The sequence below is a fragment of the Rhamphochromis sp. 'chilingali' genome (assembly GCF_963969265.1).
Source record: "Rhamphochromis sp. 'chilingali' genome assembly, chromosome: 15".
Taxonomy (NCBI): Eukaryota; Metazoa; Chordata; class Actinopteri; order Cichliformes; family Cichlidae; genus Rhamphochromis; species Rhamphochromis sp. 'chilingali'.
Window position 1 is genome coordinate 20,317,619 of NC_137942.1, and position 18,123 is coordinate 20,335,741.

At 38.3% G+C, this 18,123-nt stretch overlaps 3 protein-coding genes across 6 annotated transcripts; 1 reads left to right on the forward strand and 2 right to left on the reverse strand.

Moving 5' to 3' along the window:
* Positions 1-2,483: 2,483 nt before the first annotated feature.
* nme4 (NME/NM23 nucleoside diphosphate kinase 4) lies at positions 2,484-5,935 on the forward strand (the record flags this gene model as incomplete). The annotated part of the gene is made up of 5 exons (XM_080905984.1): positions 2,484-2,622; positions 3,568-3,698; positions 3,836-3,937; positions 4,071-4,183; positions 4,320-5,935. The coding sequence occupies 5 exons, from the start codon at positions 2,484-2,486 to the stop codon at positions 4,438-4,440; spliced, it is 606 nt and encodes a 201-aa protein (XP_080762110.1). The 3' UTR covers positions 4,441-5,935.
* eps8l1a (EPS8 signaling adaptor L1a) lies at positions 2,486-17,453 on the reverse strand. 2 transcript variants are annotated; one of them, XM_080905982.1, is made up of 14 exons: positions 17,304-17,453; positions 16,404-16,515; positions 16,238-16,296; positions 15,887-16,025; positions 14,699-14,787; positions 14,546-14,620; positions 14,323-14,471; positions 14,001-14,192; positions 13,669-13,774; positions 13,427-13,567; positions 13,152-13,287; positions 12,244-12,391; positions 11,740-11,872; positions 2,486-2,602 (listed from the first exon to the last, which is right to left on the reverse strand). In XM_080905982.1, the coding sequence occupies exons 2-14, from the start codon at positions 16,513-16,515 to the stop codon at positions 2,576-2,578; spliced, it is 1,506 nt and encodes a 501-aa protein (XP_080762108.1). In that variant the 5' UTR covers positions 17,304-17,453; the 3' UTR covers positions 2,486-2,575. The 2 variants fall into 2 exon arrangements, with proteins under 2 accessions (XP_080762108.1, XP_080762109.1); XM_080905983.1 differs by lacking the exon at positions 2,486-2,602 and adding an exon at positions 5,979-6,456.
* Positions 7,131-11,076, reverse strand: LOC308411927 (uncharacterized protein). Of its 3 annotated transcripts, none has more exons than XR_013974472.1 (4): positions 10,584-10,724; positions 9,384-9,436; positions 9,031-9,126; positions 7,131-8,462 (listed from the first exon to the last, which is right to left on the reverse strand). XR_013974472.1 is itself a non-coding variant. In XM_080905985.1 (4 exons), the coding sequence occupies exons 1-4, from the start codon at positions 11,037-11,039 to the stop codon at positions 8,145-8,147; spliced, it is 558 nt and encodes a 185-aa protein (XP_080762111.1). In that variant the 5' UTR covers positions 11,040-11,076; the 3' UTR covers positions 7,131-8,144. The 3 variants fall into 3 exon arrangements, 1 of the variants encoding a protein (XP_080762111.1); XR_013974473.1 differs by having other exon boundaries at positions 10,593-10,694; XM_080905985.1 differs by lacking the exon at positions 10,584-10,724 and adding an exon at positions 10,949-11,076.
* Positions 17,454-18,123: the final 670 nt, after the last annotated feature.

Consider the following 18,123-nt stretch of genomic DNA (forward strand, 5'->3'; position numbering starts at 1 on the left):
TCTGTCAAGTGCACTCAGTTTGATAAGAGAGGATTTTGGTTACAAAATTTCACCTTGATGCTGATTAGTACCGTGCAGTCTAGTCAGCGTCAAGCCTAGACTGCAAAAAAGATGATTCTTAGGAAAATTTAAAGGGAGCAGCAGTTTATTGAAAAATCTGCAAATATAAATCCACATATAAGGGAATTTTAACAAAACTGAAGTCAATATGACCAACTTTATACGTCTGCACTGTCTGTATTGGCGTGGCTGTATGTCAGGTGGCAGAGCAGGTCAGCTACTGGAAGGTTGGTGGTTCTGCTCCAGTCAGGATACTAACCCCATGTTGCTCTCCGATGCATCTATCGGAGTGTGAAAGTGTCTGGATGTTAGATACGGAGCACTTAACACTTTAGAAAAAAAGTGATTGGGTGAATGAATTTGTTGTATAAAGTGCTTTAAGTCCTCAGAGTAGAAAAGCGCTATATAAGAACCAGTTCATTTACCATGAACTCTCTTAGTCACGCTGTCTTGTAATGTACCTAATTAGTCTTCAGGAATAGTTCTCTTCAGGCTTCTTGAAGCACGTTCAAAGCTCTTCTCTGGATGTTGGCTGCATTTTTCCTGTCCTTTTTCAACATGATGCCACGCTGCTTCAGTAATGTTGCAGTCTGGGCTCTGGAGAGGCCGATCCATGTCTCATCTAAGTGCTCCATTTTGTGTTTTTCTATCCAGGTATGATTTTGCTACACTCCTTTGTGATCATTGTCATGCTGACTAATGAAGCTGTTGCCTGGTGGTATTTCATGTTGGATGATAATCTGACTACTTTTCTGCATTCATAATTTCCTCAATCCTTTCACCATGTTACAAATGACTAGACATTCACTGTTGTACATTTATCCTGACCACCTCTATATTACTGAAAATGACTTGAACCAAAGTTTTCAAAAGTGAGTTCATCACTCCATAAGACCTGTTGCCACTGAGATATGCTGTGACAGGAAAAAAGTATGTTTCCCCTTCCCGATTTCGGTTTTTAAATCATGAGTTAACTTATTAATGGAAAAAAGTTATCCAAACCTACCTTCATGAATCATGAGTTAATTGTGATTAACCACATTTTTCCTTTTTTTTTTTTCTTTTTTTTTTTTTTTTGAAAGCTAAGTTCAGTTTCACTCACCACACCCAGGACAGATTACTGCCAGACCTGTTGGATCAAGAAATCACTTAACCAGAACCTGTCTGACAAAGTAAGATACGCAAAAAAACAAAGAAAAAGCAGCACATGACACCATTATCCACAAATGGAGAAAATTTGAAACAGTGGTGAATGGTGAGTGCACTGACGACTCGTCCAGGTGTTCACATATAACCCAGAACAACATCTAGTTCATGATTCAACAATAAGAAAGAGTCCAGGCAAAAAAGCCTCCACAGGAGTTCAAAGAAGAATACCAAAAAGAACTCTAAGGCTCATTTCACATTTACCAAAAACCATGTTAATGATCCCCAAGACTTCTGGGAAAATATTCTGTGGACTCAAGAAAAAAACCTGAACTTTTTAGAAGGTTTCAGTCCTGTTACATCTGCAAAAAACTAGAACAGCATTTCATAAAAAGAACATCATACCAACAGTCAAACATGGTGGTGGTAGTGTGACCGTCTGAGTCTGCTTTGCTGCTTCAGACCTTGACGACTTGCTGTAATTGATTGAACTATCTTTGTCGAATATTAAAATTTGTTTGATAAACTGAAATATGAAAGAGTGACAAATACTCAGAAAACTAAGAAACCAGGAAGGCGACAAATACTTTTTCATACAGTCCTGTATATCCAATTTGTTAAGCTTGTATTTGATGCTGATCAAATCCTTAATTTCAGTGAAGTTCTAGTTACATCCACAGGTCATTTAAATATTTTTGTTGAAATACCACCTAACAGTTGCAATTGTAAATTGCGGTAAGTGCCAGATCTAAAGAAAATCACAGATTTGCAAATGTGAGTTGTGGAGGCTGAATGACTAACAGACATCTGGCAAGTACAGATGTTACTTTAAAACAACAAAAAGATGCATTTCGGAGGCTGAATGGTCATAAAATGGCCATTTTAACATATCTTTGCTTCTGCTTTGCGTCTCCTAAGTGTTTTGTTATTATTTAGAAATACACATTTTCAACAAAAAAAGGGCAAAGTGAAGAGCAAGATCAGTGTTCAGCTCTTAAACTGAGCTGGATTTCACCTGCAGAAAGGCGAAAATATCAACTAAATAAGATTTATGCGTGGAAGTGTTTCTTTTGAAATCCATCGGGTTGAAAGCGAAGGGAGATTTTGAGTGACGCACGCGTGTACGGAGAACTAACACAGGTCTGGCATCACTGGAGTTAAATTTCAGATTGAGTGACAATGAGGAGAGACGCACAGAGGGATCACTCGTGAGTTTTTATTGATGAGGGTTGACTTCACTCAGTAGAGGCTGATAAAACGCACGTCACATTACGGCCATGCTGCAGCTGCGCGTTTTTAACAGACTTCTCCAACACTTTTATTGGAGGACTCAAGAATCCACAAAAGGTCTGTTACCTGGTTTTCCTTCTCAGCTGTGGGGTGGATACAGATCTACCTGGCGAAGAAACAAATCAAGTAAGTGACTCATTTTGTACCAGCTGCTAAGTAAAGCCATATGTTTTGCATAGTAGATAAGTATTAGTCCTTCAGATAGAACTTACGCGATTCGTTTGTTAAGAAGTGGCGATTTAAAGCAGTTGGATGCAAATTTTATGTTTTTAAGTGAATGTTCATGAATTGCGAATTAAAAATGTGCACAGTATCTTGAATACGCGATTTTTACACAGTGAAAATGACACTCAAACTGTCACTGTCGAAACCGATTTTAAAAGATTTCTGTTAGCACCGAGTCTAACAAACTTTAGTCTGTTAGACTCGGTCCAAGGCGCAGAGTCCAAGGCAAAGTTTATTTGACCCAAACTTAACGGGCACATTTGGGAAAACAAACTTGCTTGCCAAAAGCTCGGGTCATGAACTGGAACTAGGTTAGGGGTACAAAAGTTAAACGGTGCGCAATACCGACACACAAAACGCAAGTCCCATACAACACACCCAAACCTCTGTGCCAGAACCAGACTTCCATCCAGCCCGCTATGGTGTCGCTGTATTTCGCTGTCACAGCCGGTCTTAAAGATGCAAGGAGACTGCAGTTCTCGTGGATAGTCACGTGTGAATAATTGATAGCGTGCAGTCATTCATAAGGGGCTGTGTGCAGCTTCTATTCTGTGTGTTCTGTAGCTAAACAAAAGCCATACCTCTCATATGCAGTTTTGTTCAGTGAGGGTTGTTGGTCTGTTTTAGGGGTGCAAACTCGCATGCGCGCGTTAGTTTATTGTGTTGTGGGGACGTTGTGTCCCACACACACACAAATGCACGTCTGTGCGTGCGTGTGTGTTGATATGATAAATACCACACATTTATAAACTGAGACACCTGCAGACTTTAGTTTGGTATTTTTTATAGTCTTCCCTGCAGTATGGTTAACAACCATTGCTCCTCTTTTGTGTCTGCTCACATCAGGTCTTCCAGATGTGAGGGAGAGGACTCTCATAGCCGTGAAACCAGATGGAGTTCAACGCCGTCTTGTCGGGCAAATAATTCACCGGTTTGAGCAGCGGGGATTCAAGCTGGTTGGCCTGAAGATGGTGCAGGTATAAGAGTTTGAAGTGTGTGTGTGTGTGTGTGTGTGTGTGTGTGTGTGTGTGTGTGTGTGTGTGTGTGTGTGTGTGTGTGTGTGTGTGTGTGTGTGATCTGCAAGTTTCTTGTTGAATCTGTCTCTGTTTGAAAGGTGTCTGAGGATCTCCTGTCTCAGCACTACCGTGAGCTGAGAGCTAAGCCCTTCTATCCTAGTCTGCAGCATTACATGACCTCAGGGCCTGTGGTGGTCATGGTGAGTGCTCCTCTGTCTGCCTCTTTCGAGGATACTCCTGGTTTTCTCCTTGTTACTTTTCTGCTTATTCTTGTTATAGTTCTTCAGTAGGTTTATCAGTCTTGCCAACACATGCTGCTTTACTTTTATTTAGGTATGGGAGGGGCCCAATGTAGTCCAGACATCACGTAAAATGGTAGGACACACTAACCCAACTGAAGCCCAGGCGGGCACAGTCAGAGGAGATTTCAGCGTCCATGTCAGCAGGTAACCTGACTTTATTTCATTTCATTATGTGTGCTGATATTTGTGACATAAAACTGATTTTTAACATTAAAGCCTATGAAGGTATGTGCTTTTATGACGTGGCAGTACAGTAACCATGTGTGTTGGTCACTTAAAGGAACGTTGTCCATGCCAGTGATTCACTGGAGGGTGCTCGACGGGAGATCCAGCTGTGGTTTCAGGGAAAGGATCTCCTGAACTGGGAATGCTGCAACCAGGGCAACATGATGGAGGACTGAAGATGCTTGACAGTTCAAGGCAGTGAGAATCAGTAATAACTACCTCTTCTCCTGCTGCCTAATGACAGTGCCACCACAGTTTCTCTCTCTAAGTAATTTACCTCATTAAGTGCACTAAGAATCAAAAGATTTTTGCTAAAGCAAATGTGAGATTTTAGAATACCAACTACGCATATGTACATATAATACAGTAGGCATCTTAGTCTTAGCATTGGATTATTATTGCTATACACCAACCAGCTACAGCCATGGAAAAATACTGACTGGGACTACTGGGCATGCACTTAAGGTACCCCAAAGGCTAAGCGGCTCCTGATCCAGACCCTCTGCTTGTCAGTTTCTGCTTCATTCATGAAGGTAACTATCTTTTCAAAGAAAGAAAAATGAACAACAACCAAAAAGTTAGAAAATCTCTGCAAATAGAGAGCAATGTTTAGGTGCAGAATGGCTGTAAAGTTTGCAAACAGCCATAATGAGATACAAAGTCCACACAAACAGATGCGAGTTTTGGATCACAAAGAAACACAAAACGATCACGGGCAAAAAATGTTTCTCTACCTTTTTTTTTTTTTTTTTTTTTTTTTTTTGATCTGCAAGTCTTTCAGTGTGCCTGCCTACTCCAGCAGAGTAATACATCTACCCACTTTGCAGAAATAATTCAGTAATGGTATGAAGAACATGACAGAAAGCTCGAAGTGTTGACTTGGCTTCCAAATTCCTCAGATTATGATCTGATTGAGTATCTGTGGGCCGTGCCAGAAAAACGAGTCTAACGCACAGAAATACAACCTTTTAGGTTAAGACTTGAAGGATCTGCTGCTAATGTCTTGGTGCTTGATACTACAGGGTCCAGTTAGAAGACTGATCAGAGCTGTTTTTGTACCATAAGTGCATTGTTTCTGGTTAATAGTTATATGCATTTGGTCTAACAAAGAGTGTGTGTGTGTGTGTGTGTGTGTGTGTGTGTGTGTGTGTGTGTGTGTGTGTGTGTGTGTGTGTGTGTGTGTGTGTGTGTGTGTGTGTGTGTGTTGTTTATACTGTTAGTTCCCCTTCCCCACATCTGGCCCACTGTAATGTGATTATTCTCATTAACAAATATAATTATTATTTAATGTATACATAATTAAACTGTTTACTTGACCTCTGTCCTCAGATAACCTAAGTGCAATTTTATATGTGATTTGAAATTTTGTGATACTTTTTTTTTTTTAACTGAAAACATGAAATAATCTTTCTACCTCTCAAGAAATTAAACAAGAGTTTCCCCCATAATGTTAACTAACTGCTATCAGGTATCAGAGTTTTTATGTCAGTTTACATTTGTAGTATCGCTTTCTCGTGATTATTTTTAATCATGTTTTAACTCTTTGCACTGCTTCAAAATTTCTTAAGTATTAAAGTGAGGAGTCTATATGCAATTGCCATCTTTTTATGTATAATTTATATATAACAACAAGCAAAATAATGAAATACAGTTCATATATATATATATATATCTCTAGCTAGCTAGCTAGCTAGCCAGCCATCTTTATACACACACACACACACACACACACACTCACATATATATCTCAGTGTTGTAAATTATGGTATTTCAGGGTTATAAGCATTGAAAGACAGCATATATTTTAGGTTGGGGGGTTACTGTCATACAAATATGTTAGCTGTAAAAATAAAAAATAAAAAATAAAAATCATGCACTGCATGGAAGGAATACAATTAAACCTGCATGAAGATTACAAACATGTCAAACTAAAAACCAGACGACAACAACAACAACAAATTGGTTCCCAGAGTATTTAAATAGAATTTCTTCTAAAATCTGTTGTTTTTGTTGATAAATTAGCAGACTCTGTGATTAAAATATGAGCATTACCTCTATATCAAATAAGCATTCATGTCACATCTGTATTAAAGGATATTTTAACTCTGTTACAATACATCACTCTTTCTTTGTGAGTTAATCTTTAACTCTTGGATCCATCGAAGCATCCAGTTCTAAAGTTTTTGTGCATTCTGGCGAGGACAGAAGATATAATTTGTTTTCACTTCTTAATGAAATTAAAGTTCTTGATCATATTTTTAAAAGAAAATCAGATTTAGACACATCACCAAAAACTATCTGTTTATGAAGTCTATTTACTAAAAGCAAGAAAAATCACAAAAGCTGCCCACCCACACCAAGTATAGGCAACATGTGACACATAAACATGGACTATCTTGTGGATAGTTTGTTTTTTTTACTACACTGTAAAACCTAATAAGTTCACAGAACTCAAAAATTGTTGTGTAACAGATTACACAACAATTTTTTAGTTGTGTTTTCAAAAGTTTTAAGTTTAACTAAAATAAAAATTATAGTTGCAGTTGCCTTAAATTACCTCAATGTTAACTCATAAATGTTGATATTCCTCAACTTATAATTAGGGAGTAGTAAACTCAAAATGTTCAATATTTTTCAACTTAATTAAGGTGGGAAATACACTCAAAATATTTTAGATATTGCAACTCATACGATGTGGGAAATAAACTCAAACTTTTTCATATTTTCTAACTTATAATATGGGAAATAACCCTTAAAATCTTCAATATTTTTAAAATACGGTGTGAAATACACTTACAAATAATTCTAAACTGCCCAGTAAATTATAATCAGCTAAAAGTGTTAGAAAACATGAAATTACACATACTAACAATTTAACAACTTTTTATTAAACACAATGTGCTTTTAAAAAGGCACAAACAACAGAGCTCACTCATAAAAAAGTGCCTCATAAATAAAACAAGAGAAGACTCCAAGGGTCTCCATCTCAATTCTAAAATTCAATAACATTTTCAGTATTAACAGCAATTGCAGCTATTAGAACAGGGGTGCTCACACTTTTTCCGCATGTGAGCTACTTATAAAATGACCAAGTCAAAATGATCTACCCACTACAAAAATCCAAAACATATACTTATTTATAAATATATTGAGGATTCTTTATATCTACAATGTATATACATGCATAACCGCAATATCCAATATTTCACAACACAATTAACTATGTAAATTTTTTGTCATTACCTGAGTTTACTCTGATGACTTGCACTGAATTGAATCAGCCAGGGATGCATAGTCCGGACAGTAGCTGCTGACGGCCAGGTTTAAGAGAAAAAACCGAGAGCTAAAAATTGGAGTTAACTCGCTGACTAGCTTGTCAGTTTTACTACACTTCGCGCCGCTGTTTGCGCATGCGCAGCGACCTAAGCGTCAGAAAAAATCTGCTGTCATCTGACTGGCTTCCCTGTATCAATCAAGTGACGGGATGGATGATAGGCTGGCATCTATTTTTTTTAATGCCATGCGATCTACCAATATTACCTTTGCGATCGACTGGTCGATCGCGATCGACGTATTGAGCACCCCTGTATTAGAACATTGAGGCATTTAACACTTACTGTACCTTAACAGCTGCAGCTCACTTTCTTTTTTAAAAATACATGAAAACAAACAGTACTGTTTCCACTGCTGTACTTATAGGGAACAAACATCAAGGCAGTGCATTTACGTATTAGGCAATAGAACATTAAACATGAATAGTGCATGAACTGAACAGTCATTCATCTTAAATGTGAGGTAGAAGAGGCAAATGATTAGGAAAAAAACAAACAAAAAAAGCTTCCTCAATACTCAGCTCAACAAGTAGTCCATTCTGAGTGATTCACTCATTGAACAAATCATTCTTCAGCATCAGTAGACTCCCTTTCAGTGGTTTGTTGTCCTCAAGGCACATCACAACCTTCTGGATAAATGTGAATGTAAGCTCAGGTTTCTTTGAGTATTGTAGGTCTAGTGCATAGATGTACCCAAAGAACAGGAGAAATGACTCAGCCAGATTTGTGGGACCATTCACAAGTATTTCATCCTCAACGACAATGCAGATGCTTTCGGGACTGAAGAGGGCCGAATCAGTAGTGTCATCCGTGACAACTGTCAGCAGAGCCACAGGAGTGTCAGTGAGGTCTGGACCATCTGCTGACTGCAAAACAAAAAAAATACAAGAATGAGTTCAGCCCCTCAAGGACACAAATCATGCTATTGATTAGAGCTGTGAATCTTCATAAGTCGCACGTTTCTTTTAGGATTATAATGTCAACGATTTAATTTGATATTGCGATACATCATGATGCATTACAATAACCTTAATTTGGGTTTGGTTTCAAAACATATGTTTAAATAAATGTTTTCAATAATAAATATATGCCAAGATATTTGTTTTTGTTATTTACCAAACATTTCTCTGACCACAACATGGCACCTCCAAAAAAATAGAACACTTGAATTTTAAAAGGGAGATAGTTTTTATCTGTGGATTTGTCTTTGTTTAATAATCTTTCAACTATTTTCATGTTTTCTGGTTTATGCGTAACAATCTTCTTGCAATCTTATTCAACAATAGTTGATATATGGGAGAAAACAAGTCAGATGAGGACTGTGTTGAACCTCCTTCCTGATATACACCCTGGTTCTCCTTGAGTTCTGAGTGATGTCATATGTTTGACTGAACAGCTAGGCAAAGGGGTTGATGCTGAGGCCAGTACACTTACATCACAAGTCCTGAATAACGTGGAGGCATCTTCACGCAGGTACACAGGAAGTGCACGAAGGACGAGGGCCCGTCTTGTATTTACATCATGCTGTTCCTAGATGAACATACAATATCTATCAGAATAGTATTTACACAAATGCAGAGTAAAAACAAAGTGTTGGATAGCCATGTTCTGATTGTCATTGTTATAGATCAGGGGTGTCCAAACTTTTTGTGTAATGGGCTAAACTTGTCAATCTAGAAGGGTAACCCAAAAAAATCTAAAAATTTTGAATTTTTAATTCAGGGCAAAATTCTCTAATTTCTTTGTATTTATTTTTTATTTAAATTAGGACAAATTATAAAACTCACCCACTGACAACTGGTGAAATGTTGACTCTGTAGCACTCTTTGCAGTCTGATATCTGTAAACAATATGTGCACAAAGACGACTTATTAATGTTCAAAAACATTTTTTGCACAACACACACACGTAGTCAGCTGATCTCATCTGATGCAGATCTGCTCCTTGATCAAGTGACATTTGTCCGGATTTTTGGCACGAGTGACGTCGAATCAGCATCGCAGCTGGATGGCCCGATTTACATACCCAGCGCAGCTGATACTCACCACAATAATTTACTAAGATTATATGCACTCCTGTTATTAAGTCCAGTTCAGTCTGTAAATGTTAACCATTTCAAACTAATGTTGATAGGTGTGTTGCTAAGCTTAATAACTTAAATAACAAACTTGAAATTTACCCGTCCTATTTTCCCCTTTATTGTTTTTTCTCTGTGCTGTAAATCTTCTGTCTAAGAAGAAATCTGAGGCTGCTGTTCTGAAAATAAGCTACCAAAGCTTTTTCTGAATGAATCAATAAAGATCCAATTATGGAAAGCTGTGATGAAGGCAGTTTTGTCTTTAATTATATTCAACAATATAACATATTCGACCACTTTTAAGTGATTTTGTGATCTTTAATACACTAAAGTTAAGGTTATTTACCTAATTTCTAGTAAGTGGCCCTCAGTGAAAAAAGTTTGGACACCCCTGCCTTACAGGTTAGGGAGTATTTGTGATCCGCACAGTCTGCATCAATGATTCTTTCTTAGCCTGGGAGCAGAACGCGGCTCTTTATTTTCATTTCATTTCAATTTATCTAGCAAAGATCGATAGGGTTTGGCTTAAAGGTGTCAAGGAGGCACCTCAGTCTGGCTGGTTGAGCCTTGTCGAATTAGCGTGAACAATTTAGCTGAACGTCGTTCGTAGCACCGAGTTCGACCAGTGTGTAATGTTAGGCTGAATCAGGCGATGCATTTTTCCGCAAGCCTTGACTTGTAGAGCTCGCTTAGTGGAATACCCCTCTAAACTGTTAAAAGGATTTCGAGATTATCTCACAACCACACATTTGAGACTACGAAAAAAATACAAACATGTGTCTAATTACCATAATGATAACACACTCACGTTGTTTATTATTGTTCGCTTCATGCTAGCACACACACACAGCTCAACAGCGTAAACTACTGACTGTGTAACACGGACACTTATTGAAATAAGTATACTCACAATACGCACGTGCATTACCGGCGAATACGACAACCGGTAGAAACGGACAGTAGAAAGTTTTAGTAGAAAGTTCAAACGCATGGAGCTAGAACTGCCAACCGTCAACTTCCCGGGCAAGAATACAATGCATTATGGGAAATGTTGTCCCCCACGGAAAACCGCCAAAACGTTACACCATTCTAATTTGAAATAACATTACGTATTTGTCACATTCGAAAACTTTTAAAATTACAATTACTTGGATTCGAATTCATTTATAACAAACATTCACTGTGCACAAAGTACGAATATATTTCCAGTAAAAAATAAAAAAAGAATGTTTATCGAAATTAAATTTAAACAAAACAAAAACACGTTAGACTTACCAAATTTAGGGCAGTTGATGAAAAAAAATAAGGTGGTGGGTTGAAGTTGGGGACTCTTAATCCACACGGGCTGGCCAAATCTTCCCCGCATCAAGGTAAATTCAAGATGGCTGACTCAGCTTTCCTGAGGGAGCGACAAGACTCCACCCACCAGAACGTCACTAAACTAAGCTTCTTAAACTTTTTGAGCTTTCCAAAAAAATTAGCTAAAAAATATTGAGCCCTATTCAATTAAAGCTGCATAAAAGCCAACAGAGCTCACTACTTTATAGTTTGCTCAACTACAAAACGACATTTGAGTGTTATGAGCTTATTAGTTATGAGCTAGGACAACTGTTAGGGATTACAGTGTAGTTAAATTTGCTCTGATTTACAATCTTCCTTTTTTTTTTTTTTTTTTTTTTTTTTTTTTTAAATAGACAAGTTGACAAATGTTCTTACCCCAATTAAGTTTTGTTGACAAAATTTGTGAATAGGTATGTTCATTTGTAAATATTTAAATGTTGCAAATACTTCAAATAGATTGTGTTTGGCATTTACTTCCACTTAAATGAAACTATGACCACATTTTAAAAACTAATTTATACAGGAGTGCATTCAATTTGAAATTGCTCACATTTTTGCCATTGTAAATCTTTAATCAGTTTGGGGCAGTGGCAATAATGTAAGTCTGTGCATAAGTCAAGGCTGAGCAAACAAATGACTCAACACTCACCCAAGCATATCTTTGCAAATACACACATACACACAAACTAGTACATCCAGATAAAAAAAAAAAATAGGGAACAAACCTTAAGCAGAGTCTTCTCTGCCATTATCTGGCTGTAAACATTTTCACCCTCTTCTGGTGCCACCGCAACAAACTCCTCCTTATTTAGGGAGAACAGCTGCGCTCCGTTTAAAATTCCCAGGCTCTCAACAGTGCTGAGCAGGAATGAATTACAAGATCAGCATTTTTGTGCTTTCACTGTGAAAAAGATCCTATTTTTAATATTCACCTTTTAATTTCTAAAGAAGAACTTGACTTTTAAGTCCAATTCATTACCCAGTAAAGCTATGATAAACAGTAAAGCTACAATACTTAAGCTATTTTAATCCTTATACAACTTCAGGGTTTTTGAAACCTACATCTGCAGTATTGCACACATTTATCTCCTGGCTAGCAGGAGTGCTAGTGCTAATGCGCAAAACCAATATAATATAAAAATTAAACAGCATGTTTAAATGCTATTCCTTAGTGGAGCTTGAGTACTAACTCTAGCTAATATGAACAAATATGTTTGTGGAGTACTCACACTGCGCTGAAGCCTTTGGCAGTAAGCCAGGCTGCCACCTCAGAAGATGGAGAGTCATAGTTCAGAGGTGTAGAGTTATCAGCTGTCTGTTTAAATGAGCCTCTTCTCCGGGCTATCCTTTGTAGAAGCTCATCATTCATTATCAGAACTGTACAAAGAAGAAAAACAACTGCATTTATATACACCTGTACAGTTGTAGCTGGAGTTGCACTTATTGCTTAACATCAACAACTATGAGCCTTGCCTGTTTGATTTATGTGAAAGCAGGAATTCATGTCATATAATGCAATAAACATCATGATTTTGATTATGAAAAACACTTTAGTCAGCTGAAATAAAAATCTATACTAGACCTTTGCTGAATTACATTTTACACATATCAAACTAAAGTAAAAGTTATATTTATATGAACATATCGTTCCCCTTTACAAAGTGTTCTTTTTGTAATACCAAGCAACTTAAATTCCAAAGCAGAAATACATCTTATATTATAATAAAAAAACCATTTTAAATTTATATTAAAACCATTAAATACGTTTTAAGATTGAAAACTTTAAATAAGAACATATTCCAGTGATTTGCAAACTTCACAAATCTATATTTTAACTTGATTTTCAGCCTGTCCCTTAAGATTTCTCCAGATTCTCTGAATCTTTTGATGATACTATACCCTCTCATAGATTATTTATTTCATGTTTGTGACTGGTTGCCAGTTAGCCTTGCCTACAAAATGTTCCTCCAGCTATTTCTTTTTAGTACCGGTTACTTTTCCAGGCATTTCTTGTACCAACTTTTTTTTTAGATGTGCTCCTGCCATCAAATTCAAATGTCATGAAATAGTAAAACGTGTCAATTTTCTTAGTTTTCATATGTGTTTATGACGTTTCTGTCTGCCCATATTCATTTACCTCTGTCAGGTTCATCTCCCTGCATCCTTGTAGATGGTAAAACCATGCTTTGAGGTCGCACTGCTGGGGTTGCTGTAGTGGGACCCCCGCTTGATGGGGTGTATGAGAAGCGCTTTGAGTGAGGGACAGGACCTGCCTTTTGTTGTGGAAAAAAAAGCAGGAATGAACAAAAACTACATGACAACATTAGCCAAGAAATCACAGCATGTACAGTTTCTGAGGCAGTGGCACAAATAAAATTCTGTGTATTTGTGTAGCTGTGTGTCGTCTTATACCTGTGACTCCCTGTGCACCACTGAGCCATCTTTCTCCATCTTATTCAGAGCAGACACAGGCTCCAAAATGTTAAAAGGAACAAATCCTATCTCGCCATAGCTGTTCCGACACTTCCACCAGCGTTTTGATGAGTCAATCACCTACGGAAAGATGACTCTCATTAGCCAAGTTGTGTGACGTACTCCTGGATCTAAACTCTACTTTTGTATTCAGATCGCCACCCATATTTCAGGGTGTGTACCTCAAGTGTTTCTCCTTTTAGCACAGAGAGTTCACTGCTGTTTCTGGCGACAAAGTCGTAACTGCAGCGGTAATGGCTCTCACCATGCGCATGTCCATTTCCGTCTCTGAAAAACAGATAGTATTTAAAAGATATGCAAAACATAAAAAAAATAAACATGAAATTGGAGCCAGATATCAGTAATCTTAATCATGGTTTGCCACTAAAAGCATTTGACTGATTTGATTCTAGCCAGTAAGAATACAGCCTCCACAAAAACAATCACAACTGCTATGAAACCATAATAATGTCTTGCTCTATTTGTATGTATTTACACTTCTTCAGTGGCCTACCTGGGGCTCTGTGCTGCCTGTTGAGCTTCTTCCTGCTGACTTTGTTTCTGCTTGGTTTCATTGAAAGCATCTACTTTGTGCTGAAGCTCGATGGGATCTTCAAAAGGCTGGCCAGTAGAGTCATGAGTCTGAGGCTTCCACCCATCCAGAAAGACAGGTGTATACGGAGGAACAGTCACACCGAGGTGGGAGCTGGAGAAAGTGGAACGAGCCTGTCATTAAAACCGTGTTGTGCACAGTCTCTAGTAAAGCTGACACACACACACACACACACACACACACACACACACACACACACACACACACACACACACACACACACCTGGGTGAGGTCCAGCTGGTCCCCAGTGAAGTCCACAGCTCATTTTCCTCTAAAGTCAGATGTTCCTGGAGCAGTTTAACGGCACCATTGGTCAAAGCAGGACTGATGATGGATGCAGCTAATGCTGGCCCCCCAGTGGTATTCACCATCTGTAAGAGAGAGGTCTCTACAGTAAAGATCAAAGAAAGAGGAAAAGAAGAAAAAGCACTAAATGAGGTCTCACCAGTCTGAGAGGCACAAAGATGTGGTGGAGCAGCTCTGGGGCATTGGGCTGTGAGATATATGACTTCAGGCGGTCCTGAAAAAAATCAATTTTGTTTTTTGTATTTATCAAAGAAATCTCTTTATGCTTAAATAGAACGTAGTCTAATCATACCAGCAGACTGAAGGAGTACTTGATTTTCTGAAAGATGTTCACAAAGTCTTCTTCTGGGGGAGGACTGGCTTTCATGGTCAACAAACCATCTGCACACAGAACAGCAAAATATATACACCATAGACATAAAACATAAGGTTGTTATAACCACAGCGTACAAGTATTGCTTTTACCGATACATTTACTAAATCTAGAATCAAGTTTAACATCATTCTACTCACATACAAGGTCTTGAGTAATCAGACCCCATCTTATCTTAAAGACCAAATAGTAACATATCACCCCAATAGAGCACTTTGCTCCTCAGTTACTTGAGGTTCTTATGGTGTTTAAAAGTACAATGGGAAGCAGAGCCTTCACCCGGTCCTTGAGCCTGGTTCTGCTGGAGGTCTCTTCCTGTTAAAAGGGAGCTTTTCCTTCCCACTTTCACCAAAGTGCTTGCTCATTGGGAGGGGTGGGGGGGTCACTTGATTATTGTTTTTTTCTGTTTTCTCTGTATTATTGTGGGCTTCTTGGTCACTATGCAAATAAAATTGAACTGAACGGAGTATATCTGGAGCATGATACAGACTATCATGTGGATGCTAACACTTTAGTTTGGGGAAAATTCTGAAAAACAAAAGTAGAAATGAACAGAAATACTAGAAGCACAACATACCATGACCTTTGTTCTAGCTTGTCACAGCAAGTGCTCGTATAAGACAAAGTAATGACTAATAAGAGCCTTCCTTTAGTCCATCCCAGTGTTAATTTAGGAAACACCCAGATGAGTTTGCCAAGTTAGACAAAAAGAGAAATACTTAGTGACTCAGACTCAGACATTAATTGTGCCCAATATAAAACATAATAATATCATGCTATATGAAGAAACAGCAGTGCATAAACGTGTTCAGGTACTTGCATGCCTTGTGTCTTAGACATTCTCACGATGTGCAGGAATTTTCTGCGTTACCCGAATGTTTGGTTTTTTTTCATCCTGCCTGTTGAGTTTCAGTGTGTAAAATATTGAGTCAATGTCAATCGCTCCTTCCTCCACATGTCTGAAGCTCACTTTCATCTGCTAACCTACATTTTAAATTTCAACCTTATCCAAAACATATCTGGCTCTTCGGTATCACTCGAAGAGACAGGTTTCCTTGTTTCCAATATAAGTCATTTATTTTGGTCAGAAATTGTCGAGGTCCTCACCTTCTTGGGTCTTTTTATCCTTCTTGGTCTTCCTCTCGTTTTTCTTTTTCCTTTGGTTGAGGACAGTCTGGGCTTCTGCCGCCTGTTGTAAGCGCGACATGAATCGCTCCACATCGTCAAAGCAGTGGTTCATAATCTCCTGAGGAATGATTCACACACGAGGCTCTCATCATATCACTTGTTTTTGATTTTAAAGAACACTACACCACATCGGTTTACTGTTTCTAAAGTTTAGATAATAAATCTGGGGTTATTGTTCATATGTGTGTGATTTTCTGATTGTGTTGATAATTTCTAAGTCTTGTTTGTACCCACTCATATATACAAAAAAAGAGGCGTATGAGTACGTACCACTTCTCTGTCTGCATTCAGTGGAGGGATCTGATTCGACTCCCCACTGGTACCATTCTCTGAGCAGAAATAGAACAAGGCCATTAATTCAAAGTTTACAAAAAGCATATGCAAAAGATCGAAACACATGTTTTTGCCAACACCACATTCTTGGAGAGGAGTGTACCTTTGCCAGACTTGTTAGGAACCCCATCAGAAAGCTCCTGCTGTCCTTTAAGGACCATAACTCGGACACCTGAAGGCTTTCTAGGGAGCACCGATGGAAGTGATGTTGACATCTGTTTCACGTGGACATAAACAGAATTCAATGTAATATACACAGAATGGGGAATGATGTTTTGGTAGCACAGCAATGACATTTACCCTTTTTTTATGTCTCCTTTCTTGTCCCACTTGAATTGTTATATTTGATCTCTCGTCCTTAGCGTTTTTAAACGTTCACATGTAGATAACTAGTCTTCAATGATATAAAAGATTCTCATTAACTTTGCCTGCCTGACATCTTGGCGTCATATTAATTATACCCATTACATCAAAAAGAAAAGATGATTAAGAGCACAACAATGGCACATACCACAGGCTGATTGTAAGAATGCCGAGTATTCAGCATTGTGCATACTGGCATGTTCACATGCAGGTAAGTGACAGGTACACTACAGGAAAAGATACCAGATGGTATGCAGATGATGCAACAATCAAAGCGCGACAGAGAAACTCCACCACAGCTCAGTTTTTCTTAAAAGGCTGTCCTTTACAGGTCATACAGTAGCTTTCTATCCTGACATCTCATCTTTCTGCCTTTCTCCTTCAGCAGTTCATGCAATTAACAGCAAGCAAATACACGCACTGACGTTTTGAGCACCTGTTTGTACACCGCCCCAAATGTACTCCTCTGAGAAACATTACTGACACAAGATAGCCGTCCTAGATCTAACAGGTGTATCTGTCTCTCTCAGTTCCTACCTCTGTTTTTCCCCCTCTCTTTCTCTTTCTCACCCTCTCTCTCTCACACACACACATACACTTTACACAAGCTAATTCTTTAAACCGACATACATCAACGTACCTTTTGGTGTGTCTCGCGTGTTTGAATCCGGGGTAAAGACACCACTCCTCCTGCTCAAGTGACTGTAGTGAGTTTGGCTGTTTTGCGAGAGGATGTCTTTCCTCCTTGGGATGTGCCAAAACAAGAAAAACAAGTCTGGCGTCCTTTCGTAGTCACACTGCATTGTTTTATTCCCTCCTATAACACACAGATACAGAGGTTGGCTCTCTCCCTCCCTCCCTGAGATTCTTTCTCTGCATCTTGGTGAACTTCTCCTTCCTTATCACAGGTATTTCAACCAACAACTGCCTGTGGCTTATGCCCAGAGCCTAACGCGATCCGCACTGCATTCTTTCTCACCAATGTAGCACAGTCTTACTCAAGCACACCACCTCCACTCATTCAGAGAAATTAAGTTTCATTTGAGCCGAGGCCAAAGCCACCATAAAAGCTGTTGGTAAAGATCTAATTTATTTGTCCTTTTACTTTGTATTCATGAACTTGTCTTTAGTTTCTACCTGCTAATCGCACAGTCACAAAAATAATAAGAATAAATTAAATATCCAGGATGCTATTTATTTATTCTAGTTGTCTCTTTCTTGGGTTCTTGTTACCCAATGGAAACCAAAGCGAATAGTTAAAGAGTGAATCACTTATTAACCATTCGCTATACACAATTTTTACTTGGTGTGTAATGACTGAAAGAATTAATGCCTGAAAAAGATAATCTGTAATTTACAGAATAATGTTGCAATTAATCACATTTTAGGAAACAACTTTTGAGGCTTAACTCAACCAGGCCTTGTTTAGCTCTCACACCTTGGCTGAGGTTCTTTATCAA